The sequence below is a fragment of the Gymnoscopelus braueri genome (assembly GCF_963280865.1).
Source record: "Gymnoscopelus braueri genome assembly, chromosome: 3".
NCBI classification, from domain to species: Eukaryota; Metazoa; Chordata; class Actinopteri; order Myctophiformes; family Myctophidae; genus Gymnoscopelus; species Gymnoscopelus braueri.
This window is the reverse complement of record NC_137612.1, coordinates 12031430-12045572: the sequence shown is the minus strand read 5'-3', so window position 1 is coordinate 12045572 and position 14143 is coordinate 12031430. Positions and strand designations below refer to the sequence as shown.

Sequence of the window (14143 nt, the reverse complement as noted above, 5' to 3'; positions counted from 1 at the left end):
GTGTGTGTGTGTGTGTGTGTGTGTGTGTGTGTGTGTGTGTGTGTGTGTGTGTGTGTGTGTGTGTGTGTGTGTGTGTGTGTGTGTGTGTGTGTGTGTGTGTGTGTGTGTGTGTGTGAGAGAGAGATAATGAGAGAACATTAGGATCTGTGTGTGAAAACGTAATGTATATTATGTGCAATGGGGTTTTGTGTTTAAGTTCTGTGTGAAGACATGTTTCTAATGATGTGACTTGTGTTATAATTCAGCAGGTCATTCAGTGATATGAATGTACAGTATTGTTTTGTTCCTGTGGGTTCATTCATGGTCCTATAGCGTGTGAACTACTATAGTTAAATGAACACTCAGAGTTTTACAGTGTGTGGTACTGATGATGTTAAGTGTGTGTCACTGTCTGAGTCCATCCATCGTTGTCATCATATCATCACTGTCGGGCGGTAACCTCGTATCTCCATATTTAATTTCTTTATGTTTAAAAATAGTAGATCTACAAGCTCACAACGCATCGCGAAGCGTTGTGATGTAGGGTAGTTGTAGTGTGTCTGTTGGTTTTATAAATATTGAACCAATGAAAAGCATTAATTGTAGAAAAACTACATTGGATCCATTGGAATTCTTTCTTTTCATTTCCTGAGCAGTAATGGTTTAGGAGTGGGACGTACAAGGTTTCCGCCCGACCGCGACAATATGTGAATTTCCATGCATCGCATGTCACCCATTGGCTCATGAAGTCCACATGAACCCCGCCTTGTTTCCGTTTACCCTTCTGTTGGGCTCTCAAGGCATATAATGTGCAGTGGTGGAAAAAAGTACTCAAATTTTTTACTTAACTTAACTCTGTTACTAAGTAAAAGTCTGGAATTCAAAATTTACTTGAGTAAAAGTGCAAAAGTATGGGTATCAAACTGTAGAAAGTACTCATTACGCAGAATGTCAGATTTCACAAGTTTTCAAATGTATAACATGTCTAAAAATATTTTGAAAATAGCCGATCTACAAGCTCACAATGCGTTGCATCACGGCGCATTTTGAGCTTGTAGATCGGCTATTTTCAAATGGCCAGATTGCATATAGGGCTGAAGTGGTTATTTTATGTTTTATAATAATAATCTACAAAGTAACTAGTTACTAAAGTTTTCAAATAATTGTAGAGGAGTAAAAGTACAATATTTGTCTCTGAGATGTAGTGGAGTAGAAGTAAAAGTACAGACAATTGGAAATACTCCAGTAAAATAAAAGTACCTCAAAATTGTACTTAAGTACAGTACTTGAGTAAATGTACGTAGTTACTTTACACCACTGCATACAGTATGTGTCTTATCATCATAAACCTATAGGGTTGAAACCTGATCACCTTGTTATAAGCTGCTTCTCAGACCAGCCTACAGATTTGTCATTTAAACCCACTATGCTTTAGCCTACACTTAATAATAAATATGTGCACGACAAAGAAGATAAATTAAAAAGGTTATACTGCTACAATAATACAGTACAGCTCAGTCAATAATAACACACATTCACAGCAGGACATTCAGGAGAGGACATGTGTCTGTCTCGCAGTGTCTCCCATCTGTCACGGTCTGCATTGTAAATGTCAGGGGGTGATGCATATTCCAGCAGAAGTGCTGCTGTGTGTAATGTCCCTGTATGTGTGTTTGTGATTTGTATCGCTTAATTTATACTCTGTCGTACGACGGGAGTCGCACGCCGGGAATAGCCGATCTGCAAGCGCAACAACGCGCCACATCAACAACACGCTAGTGTGCACTAGCCTGGAAACCAGACGAATCTGCCATTGCAACAAAAAAAATTTGCCCTCGGCAGATTTGGTCTGGCGCCACTCAGTTGTGATTGGATTTCACTCCCTCCGAAGTAGTGAGGGACCAATCAGGGCCCAGTATGCAAATATGGGGCGGGTTTATCACCTGAGGCATTTTTTTTTTCGCCCCTTGGAAATACAGGTTCCACACAGAGATTCCAGACTAATATCTACACAGTGATATTAGTCTGGCCATGCCAGGCTAAGTGTGCACTTGTAGATCGGCTATTTTCAGCGTGCAACTTCGTCATTCGGTGACGCATAAATCAGGCTTATGATGTTACATTTTGGTAATGCAAAAAGGAATCTCTGGCTCAGAGAAGGGTCCTGGCCGTAGCCCCCCCTTAGTGCTTTTGTTGTGGTTGCAGGCTGGCCTTCGCACGCTGCATGATATTGGCCCCGAAATTCGCCGAGCGATATCATGTGATCTGCAAGATGACGATCTAGTAGACTTTATTCCAGAGGAAGACGAGGAGGTTTATAGGGTAACTAATTCAATTTTACCTGCCTGAGAGGTATACTCGGTTGAATATTATGCTTGTTAATTATTGACCTGGGAATATGAGGGCAACCCAATTGTTCTTTAGTTTGGTAATGTACATACTGTATAGAAAGACATTTATGTCTTGACAGACATCCTTGCCTAAATTAGTGGAACGTAAAACAGCACAATACACTTTGATTGATTGATTGATTGAATATTTTATTAGCAGTTTGCAGAAAAAAAGCACAGGAAAGTACAGTTCAATACAAGTTCAGCTAAGAGGATTTAAAACCCAAGAAAGCCTATTGCTTGTTTCCATTGGGGTCCTACTAAATTCATAGAGACATTTAATGACAGACAGATATACACTACTATGCAAAACATCATAAAAACTGTTTGAAAACAAAAATATAAATAAAAATATATACACAGCCACTGAGTGAACACACTAGTCTACATAACAGTACAATTGTATATAACAAAATTTTAGCTTTATTTAGTTCATTTGAATTTCTTTGTTTCTGTTTTGTTTCCTCCATTGTAGTTCAAACAAACTACAAAAGTCTGCATTCATTTTATTCACCTTGGGCCCTATTTTCGCCAGTGCTTTACCTATTATCCCTAAACTTCTTTGCCATTTTTTACTATTTTTAAAAACATTTTCAAATATTTAAAATAGCCAATCTACAAGCTCACAATGTGTCGATGTAGATCGGCTAGTTGACAAAAAATAGTAAAAAATGGCAAAGAAGTTTACGGATAATGGGTAAGGCACTGGCGAAAATAGGGCCCCTTATGCCATATGCCATTGAACCAGCTTTTGAACTTATTTTTGCCCATAACAATTTCTGAAAAAGAAAGCTTAACATCAAATAAGCACCTTCTCCTCCTCTGCTGTGTCGAGTGTGGTGAGGCCACTCTAAAACGTTGACCACGAGTGTTCCTTTGCAGCGTAACGGCGGCCTCTTTGGCAACCACGTCAACCAGATGAACGGCGGCCACCGCCGCTCCAACGGCCACCAAACCAACGCCACGCAACGGCCCCTTCAGGTGCAGCCGCCGCCGCACTACAACGACATGGACGAGCCGGTGGGGCGCCTGTGCCGCGCCAACGCCATGTCCCACCCCGACGACAACAACCACCACCATCACCAGCACCACCAGCACCACAACCGCAACCACAACTCCTCCTACGGCAAGTCGCCGAAATCTACCAACATCAACCTCAACAACGCCAACATGTCCAGCCTGCCCAACGGCGGGGGCCACAATCGATACTACGATCATGGCGGCCCTCCGAATGGCGTCCCAGGTGGCCACCGCGGAGCCTACTATGACTACGACAAGCCTAGGACCCCACAGGGGCAAAGGTAATGGAACTAATGGCAGCACGATTTTTTTAAAGGAATGATTAAAGGGATAGTTCACCCAAAAAAAATATTTTTTTTCTAACGATTAGTCACCCCATGAAGCCTTGGATTCATGGAGATTTTCTGGTTTTTGTCACATTCCTGAGCCAATAATTTGATGACCTGGTAGGCAGCGGTTCCGGTAGGAGACACAAAGGAGACTCTTTGTGTCAAATTATTGGCTTAGGAATGCGACAAAAACTGAAAAATATCCATGAATTCAAGTCTCCATGGGGTGAGTAATCGATAGAAAAAAAGGGGGTTTTGGGGGTGAACTATCCCTTTAAGATACATTTTTGGCAACTTTAAACAGGAACCAGTTTCTCCTCATCAAACCTGCTCTTCTTGTCTCAGACCTGTAGTTTAACCCCTTAAGACCGGGAAAGCAACCACTTTAACCATTATTTTATACTTTGGGCTATTCAAAGTATTGATTTTTGAAAAATCTTGCAAAATAGCAGATCTACAAGCGCTATGAGCTTGTATATCTGCTATTTTTGAATAGCCAAAGAAATCGTGAAATGACACAGATGCGTTCCCGGATTTGAATGGGTTAAACACTTCATTGCACAATGCATAAAAGACACCGCTCCTGACGCTCTGCGAGCTTGTTTTTCTGCTATTTTTTACAACGCACAAAAATCCAAAATGACATGGATGCTTACCCGGTTTTTAATGGGTTAAAAAAAAGAAGTTGGGGGACAATTTCATTCCTGTCACCTTACCAAAGAGAAATTATCTCCAGCTCGTTTCCAATCTTTAGTAGTGAAAATTGAATTGTCACCCAACGCTCTTCCACACCTTTATCATGCTCTCTCCTCCCTCATGCATATATATGAGAATGCTTGTATATGCCTCATATACTGTATGATATATATATATATATATATATATACTAATATACTATATATACAGTATGTCATCCTTTCTCCACCCTGTTATCTCTTGTTCTCTCTCCACTCTCCCCTTTCTCCTGCCTAACCAAAATGCTTTCTCTCAACCATCCTTCTCTGCTCTCTTGGACAGAAGGCGCTACTATGAGACCTATGTTAGGTATGTTGTTTTCCTAGGTATGGCTCCAGCAGTACAGTGGTGGGGGGGGGGGGGCTGTATAAATACGCTATAAATACGGTATATACAAATCTATAGTATTTGTATGTACCGTATTCATTGATTCACTTTGACTTGGTTTTGGGACACTGAATGATTGCATCCCTGCTACGTCAGTGATAGTACGTGCAATATGCTGGCCAGTCATGCCCATCTCTATCACGTGCTCGTTTGTGTTGACTAAATTGAAAGTAAAGTCAAGAAAATGTTGATTATGAGTGGCCAAAACATAAATTGAGACTCTTGCACACTATGCGTCCTCAAACATTTATTTTGAGGAAATTCAACATTTCGGTTCTAAGACCTTAATTGGACACATTGACTGATAAAAGGTCTATACATATTGTATTGATCCTGCACACTATAATTGCGATTAAATCATATATTTTTAATATCTATTTATTTTTGGGGCTTTTTATGCCTTTATAATTGATAGGACAGTAGGCTGACCGGAAATGGGGAGAGAGATGGGGAGTGACACAAAGGCCGTCGGGATCGGGACTCGAACCCGCGATGCCCGGACGGACCGGATTAAATCATATATTTAAAGATGTATTTTTGGGGGCTTTTATGCCTTTATTTTATAAGGACAGTAGACTGACAGGAAATGGGGAGAGAGATGGAGGGGTGACACGCAGCAAAGGTCGTCGGGATCGGGAGTACTCACGACATGCTTGTTAAGCTTTTGCATCACCAGCCTTAGGTGCCCAGACGGTTAACCGTTTGGCCAAATTAAATCATATATTTGAAGAAATACAATGTTCTAAGACCGTAATCGGGCAATTTGTCAAGGAATAGAATAGAATAGAGTTGAATAGAATATTCCGCAAGTATGGACTGTGTGCAAAAGTCTTTTTGTCGTGTACGCTTTCAGGTCCTCTCATAAGCAACTGTCTCCTTTTTATAAGTGTGCGCAACACCTCGCTTCTTCATGTGTGAGTGGCCAGCATACCACTAAGACTAGTCTTGCCTTATGCATGTGAGGAGGGAGACCGCCACCACAGGACGTGGTGAAGTGCTTGCTCTGGAGGAAGAACACGGATGTCCAAATGTATAGAATGTTTGTAAAAAACCTACGTTTAAACATTCTAATGCTTAATTTATATAAGTCTCATGGAGTGATGCTTGTAGGAATGCAAAGCTTGACACTTCTTCTGCCTGTTGTCTTTATAGGCTGTGGTGGTTTTAGTAGTAGGTGTTCAGTTGCATCGCTGCCCCCTTGGAGGCTTGCGTCTGCATGGCAGTGCATGGCCCTCTTCCCATGCCCCCCCCCCACCCCCCTCCTGCAGGTCAGAGCCTCTCTGACCTTTGATCCCTTTCCCCCTCACCTTGGTACCAGATCCCACGGAGGAGACAGCCGCCACCCCACCATCTGCAGGGAGGAGGAGTTTGATGAGGACCGCTACTCTGGAGAATACTACAGCGGCGAGGAGTTTTATGAGGAAGACAGCATGCTGTCAGGAGATAGGTGGGCACTATTACTACTGTGTTACATTCCATTCATCAAAATGTGATATTTTACTTCTAAAGTGGCAATCACCACTATTTTACTATTTACTGAAAATGAAATAGAAGCGTAGATTTGTGATCTGATATTGGATCACTTGCATTTAAAAACATTAAAGGAGTAGTTCACCCCAAAAAATGGCTTATTTTCTATCAATTACACACCCCATGAAGCCTTCAAATCAAATCTAATCAAAGTGTATTTATATAGCATATTTAACATGACCAGGTCAACCAAAGTGCTGTAAAGGTAAAAAACAAAAAGCAAACAATGCAATATAAACAGACAATAGCATACAATGAAATAAGCACAAACAAACAAACATTAGCACCAGTAACGGAAAAACAGGGCTACATCAGCTGTCACTGAAGGCCAGGGAGATAAATGAGTCTTTAATAAGGATTTAAAAATAGCTATCGACTGGGCAGCTTTGATGTGTATGGGCAAATTATTCCATAGCCCATGGGGGCAGCCGCTGCAAAGGCCCGGTCACCCCTGTTTTTTTTTTGTGGGTGCTGGCACCTCCAGCAGCAGCTGGTCAGCCGACCTCAAAGCCTTGAATTCATGGAGATTTTCTTTTTTTTTGTCGCATTCCTGAGCCAACAATTTGATGACAGGGTGGCTGATGGGAGACTCTCCATGAATTCAAGGCTTCATGGGGCGTGTAATTGATAGAAAATAAGTAATTTTTTGGGTGAACTACTCCTTTAAGTACTAAATTGACCCGTGTCGGTTCTTGTGCCCAAAGTGTTGCCTTCCAGGAAATCTCACGAGAAGTTTATGTTAAACAGGTACCAGAACAGCGACACAGAGTATGAGACTCCCAAAGGCTACCATCACCTACCAGACAGTTACTATGACGATGACGAGCAGCCGCTCTACCGCGACTCGCGGCGGTCACCAAAGAGACGGCGGCTTCCCGCCACGCCTCAAGGACAAGGTATCTCTTGGCATCCTTCTTCATGGGTCATCAACTGTGCCATTTCCCCCAAAAGCACACAATACTCATACTGTTTAAAATTACATAGGACATTCAGTTTCCACTCTGTTCCATCCACTCACCTAGTTTCTGTATTGGTGGTGCATTGCAGAATGTGTGTGTGTGTGTGTGTGTGTGTGTGTGTGTGTGTGTGTGTGTGTGTGTGTGTGTGTGTGTGTGCGTGTGCGTGTGTGTGCGCGCATCTTTGCATGCCTCCATGTTGCCCCGCATGTGGCTCCCTCACTGATCCACTCCTCACATGTTCAGGTCCCAGGAGGCCGTCCTACTTTGAGTGCCTGCGCAGGCAGAGCAGCCAGGACGACCTGCCTCACCAGCGCACTGCGCTGCCACTGCACCTCATGCAGCACCAGGTAACACACTATGCCTCACACTGCACCTCACACTGCACCTCATGCAGCACCAGGTAACACACACTACCTACGCCAGTGGTCCCCAACCTATTCTGGACCAGGGCCCACTGAAGGTCTCCAAAGCGTATATGCGGCCCGCCTATCTCACCACTTAACCCATTAAGACCTGAGGCCGCGTCTAAAAAGTTTCTAAATCCTAAAAAAAAATCAGGAACAATTTTTTTTTATTAAAAATTCACGATTTTTTAAAAATAGCAGATCTGCAAGCTCGTAGCGCGGCACTCGGTGCCGCGCTATGAGCTTGTAGATCTGCTATTTTTGAATAGCCTAAAGAAATCTAAAAGTGACACAGATGCGTTCCAGGTATTAATGGGTTAAAGGCTGCCGTGCCGTGTTAAGTGGTGAGATGGGCAGGCTGTGTGCATTTTCAGAGCATGTTGTTTATTACAGACCAGCAACGCATCTGTGTAATTTAAATTCCAGATTGTAGCTCCAAAATGAATAAATGAACACTGAAGATTTTAGTGTGTATAGTACTTCCTATGTAAGCACTAATATTGCTTTACACACACCAAGGTTTGGACTTGTGCACTTGTGTGTGTGTTATCACTCCATTCTGTTTCTCAGTCACTTGAATTTGAAGTCACCTTACTGTCATATTTGGGTGAATATGGCCAATAGCTTGTGAGCCAGCCATGAGTTAAAGGTTGTATTTCATGACTTGTCTTGTGCACCGTCAGGTCATGGCCGTAGCAGGCCTGGACTCCAGCAGGGCCCACCGTCTCTCGCCCACCCGCTCCACCCGATCCTGGGCCACGCCCCCCGCCACTCCAGCCAGTAAAGAGCAGTCGCCGTACTACACCCCGCTGATCCGCGTGGACCGCCCCCACAGGGAGAGCATCGGCAGCAGCCAGGTGTCGGTACGCAAGAGCTCCTGGTACACGGACGACCCCGAGTACTCCCAGAGGACCTACTCGCCGGTCCACCTGCAGGTTCCCCCCGAATACCGGAACCAGTACCACCAGAAGAGAGGCAGCGCCACCAGCCTGGTGGAGGCGGTGAGTCTTGAGGCTAGGTTCGGCACTAATGTGAGAATTCTAAGAATTCTCTCAAAAGACGGGAGATGTCTATACTGAAAACATGTCAAATATTACGTTGCCTGAACACTAGACATCCTTAAACCTTTACTTGTCTACTTAAACACTGCTAGCACACAGAACCTCTCCTAAGCAAAAGTAAACTTTTAGACCAAATCAATTATCTCAGTTGGTCGGTGGGTGTATATTTAAGACATGCTGCCTGAACAGTTCTAGCGGAGCCTTGATGTGCCACAACATTCCATTTTGACTGACAGGGTGCTGCAAGGTGTAAAACATTATTCTGATTCTTACGAAAATAATTCTGATTCTGAAGAGCATCACATCACACATTTGGTCATATTTGTATTGTTTTTTTCCTCACGCTGTCGAACAGGTGTTGATATCAGAAGGGCTTGGAAGATTTGCCAAGGACCCCAAGTTTGTCGCCGCCACCAAGCACGAGATAGCGGACGCCTGTGAGATGACGATTGACGAGATGGAGAGCGCAGCCAGCCATCTGCTCAACGGAGGGGTGCCGCCGACCGCTAACGGAGTAAACGTGTTCCCCGTGGTGAATGCACGAGACTTTGATCTGCAGGACACGGTGGTCAGCTACAGCGACGAGGAGCCTGAGACTCCAGCCAGAGCTCCCTATGAGGAGGATCTGGCAGATGAGATGATATGTATCACAACTTTATAGCAGCGGCTGGAGGAACTACTCTAGGAATTTGAACCTTTTTAAGACTACCATCAGTGAAATAAAAAACTAAAAAACAAATGCATCGATTGGCTCAGACCAAAAGAAGTGCCTTTTACATCGAAGAGAAAAAAGGCACCTAGAAGAGAGACACATTAGGTCCGTCCACTGATCTTCTCTCCACCTGCCAGGGAAAGGAAGCAGAGCCAGATACCACCACTGCTGCACACAATGAACCGTCCTATAACCTTCCTGTCAAAGGCCACGACTCGGAGGAAACATACTGGTTCTGCCTGCAGCCATAATCGAAGATCGAGACATTGTTGTCAGTACAGGAGATGGACACATTGGCAAAAAGTGTGAGATTTCTGGAGGGACGGGCCTATCAGGGTGATGACAATCAGATGTAAGATGTCATTACCTCAGTCACTTTATTAAGGATCGGCATATCATGCAAGTTTTCAATGCAAGCATAGAAAGGCATACATCCCCCTTCCTTAGTGATTAGACCTTGAATCCCAGGCCATTACAGGATTGCTTTAGATGACTCAAAACGTTGAGAAGAGCACCAGTAGGGTCGTACCATTTTATGCAGGAAATCTCTGTCCTACTTATAGCATCATTCAACTTGAGATACACACTTTTGATGCGACAAAAAGCATTTGTGATAAATGCACTACTAGCGGGGCAGGTTGTTTTAATTTTAGAATAGCCTGGTTAATATTTCATAGTTGACATGCTGTAAATGAATTGTAACATATAAAAAAAGAAATCTTTGTAAAGAGAATTCTATATTTTGTAATTGTGTACCATTTAAAAGATCAGCAATATGGACCCTTTGTGAATCCTTATTATGCCATGAAAAGCTAAATTGTTTTTATTTTATTTGGTATGATGTTTTGTTTGCCTTTTCCGTTTCCGCTAATATGCACCCTTTAATTTGCCTGTGAAAATAGCATTTTTAAGAGGTTATGCTTGTGTGACAACACTACTGCACAAGATATGCAAATGTATTTTATCGGCATAGGAGGACTACTGTATGTGTTACTTATTTCACCAAACCAACACCAGTTGCATAAGGTTACGCCCCCCTTTAAAGGCGCATTTTGGAAGGTAAACCTCCAGGATCCTGTGCTAAAACTTTTATACCGATGTGACGAACACGTGTGTTTGCATATTTTGTGCAGGGCATGCACAATGATTTGAAATGCATACATAGTGCATAAACAATGCTGCTTTTATTTATTTTATTTATTAGTTTATATAAAAGTCAAACCTATGGTTTCATCAGTCCCTGCTGAAATGCCTTTTGCTGCTGAAAAGAAAGAGGGGAGGAAATGGTAGAGATAGATGTTAATAACAGGGATAAATGACTATAATCTATTGGTTTGTGTTGGGATTTTCCAGGACGTGCTCTTATGTTGTTGATCGTGGTGTGATTTCATCCATCCCTTTGAACTAAATCTTCCTAATCACACCATAGCCTTCATGTGCGCGTGTGCGTGTGCGTGTGCGTGTGCGTGTGCGTGTGCGTGTGCGTGTGTGTGTGTGTGTGTGTGTGTGTGTGTGTGTGTGTGTGTGTGTGTGTGTGTGTGTGTGTGTGTGTGTGTGTGTGTGTGTGTGTGTGTCTGTGTGTGTGTGTGTGAGGGCTTGGAACAGAGCCTGTGATTTAGATGCTTGTACAGTAACACATCCAACTCTTGTCTACAGGTGAGAGATGCCTCTGTTGGTCTAGGACAGTGGTTCTCAACCTGTGGGTTCGGGACCCCCAGGGGGAGTCCCCACATGATTTTTTTTTTGGGGGGGGTTCCACAGATGACAGTAAAGTGACAATTTAATAACTAAAAGAAAGAAAAGATTATTATTTTTTAATCAACAAACTATACTATAAAAACTGGTCAACCTTTGGCCAAATTGTCAAATAATATAAGAAAGAGGCAAAAGAAAATTAAATAGCCAATCTACAAGCTCACAACGCCTTGCAAGGCGTTGTGAGCTTGTAGATCGGCTATTTTCACAATATGTATCTGTGGAACCGAGTCAAACTAAATGTAATGCCTCAACTCCTACAATTCCAAGTGGGGGGGGGGGGGGCGGTTCAAATATGAATATTTTGGGGGGTCGCGGCCTGAAAAGGTTGAGAACCACTGGTCTATAGGAGGTGGCTAGATAGCAGTTGTGTGGGTGTGTCTCCCAGCTGGAGAGAGGCTATAAGCAATACTAACGTCCCCCCCGTCCCGTCCCCCCCCACCCCTTCTCTCTCTCAGCCTATGTGCATAAAGTATACCTCGTTAAGCATCGGGGAACAACATATCAATGTGTCGACTTGTCTTGTCAGAGAGTTTTAATAAGAGGATTGAACTGCATATATAGGGTGATGCTGCCCCTTGAAACCAGTCTTTCGTTTTGCTTTGTACTTTTCCTCTTACTGTACTTTTGAATCGAGGATAATAGGCAGAGTGAAACCCAATCCTGAACACATGCTATAGGCATAAAGAAATATCACATCCTTTTTGTTTTCTGATCAATAAATTATTTATGAATGACAAAGGAAGAAAAGAAAATCTTGAAATAGCCTTTTTTTTAAGGCAATAACGTTATACCCTGGAAAGTTTGAATTAGCACAGAGGATGTTTATGGTAAGGACTTATTTATACTTTGCTAGACGGCCGTGTCGCTCAGACGAAGGTTTTGAGCTAAAATAAGGGAATATCTGTTATTCTTGTTGAATGACACGGTTGTGTGTCCAAGTATAAATTAGGCTTAAGACACCTATGTGATCTGTAGTTCATGAGTGTTTGATTTGTAGTCGAGTGCATACTGTACTCTAATTCAACCGAATACTGTCATGAAAATGTAGGTTTTCCGCTTTGTGTGCACATTGAAAGGGCTCTTTGAATTGTTGTTTGATGTGTTCTTGTCCTTTTTGTTGATGGCTGTCATATAAAAGGACCAATGCACATAACAGGCACATTGTACTATTATAGTAGCAATTATGTCTGATTTGTACTTGGGTTGTGCATTGTGTTGCGCATCGAAAATAACTGATCTACAAGCTCACAATGCATTGCGGTGCTACACGTGAGCTTGTAGCTCTGCTATTTTCTATGTGTGGCACTGGCGTGCAACTAAGTATAGGTCAGGCCTTATACAGTACTGATGAACTGAAGATATGCATTATTTTGTAAACATTTTTCAGAAGTTGTGTTAAACTAAAGATAAAAAAACAACTTACTTTTACCTCATGTCAGGGAATTCCTGAAAAAAAGAAAGAAGAAAATATTATTTGGTTCACTCTATACCAATGGTATTTAAATATTAGCACATAGCTGTTTGTCTTTGCACAAGTAACTGTATAGTGCTTTTGTTTCTCCTTTTTCTAAACATTTGTGTATTAAGGTGAGACAATTTTGTACCTTTTGTGACTGTGTATGGTTTAGTGAACTCTATATTTGTCATTTACACCTCACCTTACAATGCTGGGACTGAAAGAGTATTTAAAGGGGGGGAAAAAAACTTTTTCAAGGTGCACTGTTCCTCTGTTTGCGGGTAAGAAAAAATAAAATGGTAAAATACCGGTTTACAGAGAAACATCTATTGATTTGATCGTTTTTATTCATTTTCATCATATTGTTATGATTACAATTCTACTATTACAACTATTAATGTTCTTAAAGATGTATTAAAATAAGAAGATAATGTAAAAAAAAAAAAAAAAAAAAAATATGTACAAAACTCTGGAAAGACCCATGGTAATGTTCTCTACTTGAAAGTCTTGATATTTGCTCTGTAATGTTTTTATTCAGTAAACATCATTTCTCTTTAGTAGCAAATGCTTTACTATAACCCTCTAGGTTTTGTATATAATACATTTTTTGTATTTTTCCATTTGATTTTAGCCTTGACTTTATTTGAATCAATACTAATATTTTATTTTCTAATGATTATTATTGAATAAACTTAAACTGAAATGCAATCCGCTATCCCTTGTACGTAGTTTGCATTCCAAAACATCCTTGTTAAACATCTTTTACAGCAGCAGCAGCATCATATAGCCTAATGTAAAATCACCAGTGGTGGAAAAAGTACTCAATTGCTTTACTTAAGTAAAAGTATCGATACTGCAATGTAGAAATAATCTGTTTCAAGTAAAAGTCCGGAATTCAAAATTTACTTGAGTAAAAGTACAAAAATATTGGCATCAAAATGTATTTAAAGTACCAAAAGTAAAAGTACTCATTATGCAGAATGTCCCATTCTACTACTATTTTCAAATGGCCGAAATGTATGCAGAGCAGAAGTGGTTAATGTAGGTTTTGTAATAATAATCTAAATCAACAAAGTAACTAGTAACTAAAGTTTTCAAATAATTGTAGTGGAGTAAAAGTACAATATTTGGATCCGAGATGTAGTGGAGTAGAAGTAGAAGTATTGGAAATGGGAAATACTGAGGTAAAGTACAAGTACCTCAAAATTGTACTTAAGTACAGTACTTAAGTAAATGTACTTAGTTACTTTCCACCACTGAAAATCACACATTCACAATCGAACATTATACACTTAACGATAACAAAAAAACATGAATGAAATCAGCATTGTCTCACAGAGGTATAAAAAGTGAATTGAACGTGTCAGTGCTTCAGGTAACATCTCATCTTATTGCTGTCTTAATCGATGATGCAGTCCAACAG

At 41.5% G+C, this 14143-nt stretch overlaps 1 protein-coding gene across 1 annotated transcript in view; it reads left to right on the top strand.

Annotated features, from left to right (window-relative positions):
- Positions 1-10524, top strand: part of cacna1da (calcium channel, voltage-dependent, L type, alpha 1D subunit, a) — a gene marked incomplete at its 5' end in the record, with an annotated part of 90342 nt that extends 79818 nt beyond the window's left edge. Inside the window, 8 exons of the mRNA XM_080424779.1 lie at positions 2185-2301; positions 3252-3670; positions 4736-4762; positions 6159-6287; positions 7118-7266; positions 7573-7676; positions 8417-8734; positions 9150-10524. Of these exons, the coding sequence (XP_080280905.1) occupies positions 2185-2301; positions 3252-3670; positions 4736-4762; positions 6159-6287; positions 7118-7266; positions 7573-7676; positions 8417-8734; positions 9150-9455 (1569 nt within the window). The 3' untranslated portion in view covers positions 9456-10524. The remainder of the gene's footprint in view (positions 1-2184; positions 2302-3251; positions 3671-4735; positions 4763-6158; positions 6288-7117; positions 7267-7572; positions 7677-8416; positions 8735-9149) is intronic.
- Between the last annotated feature and the right edge of the window lie 3619 nt (positions 10525-14143).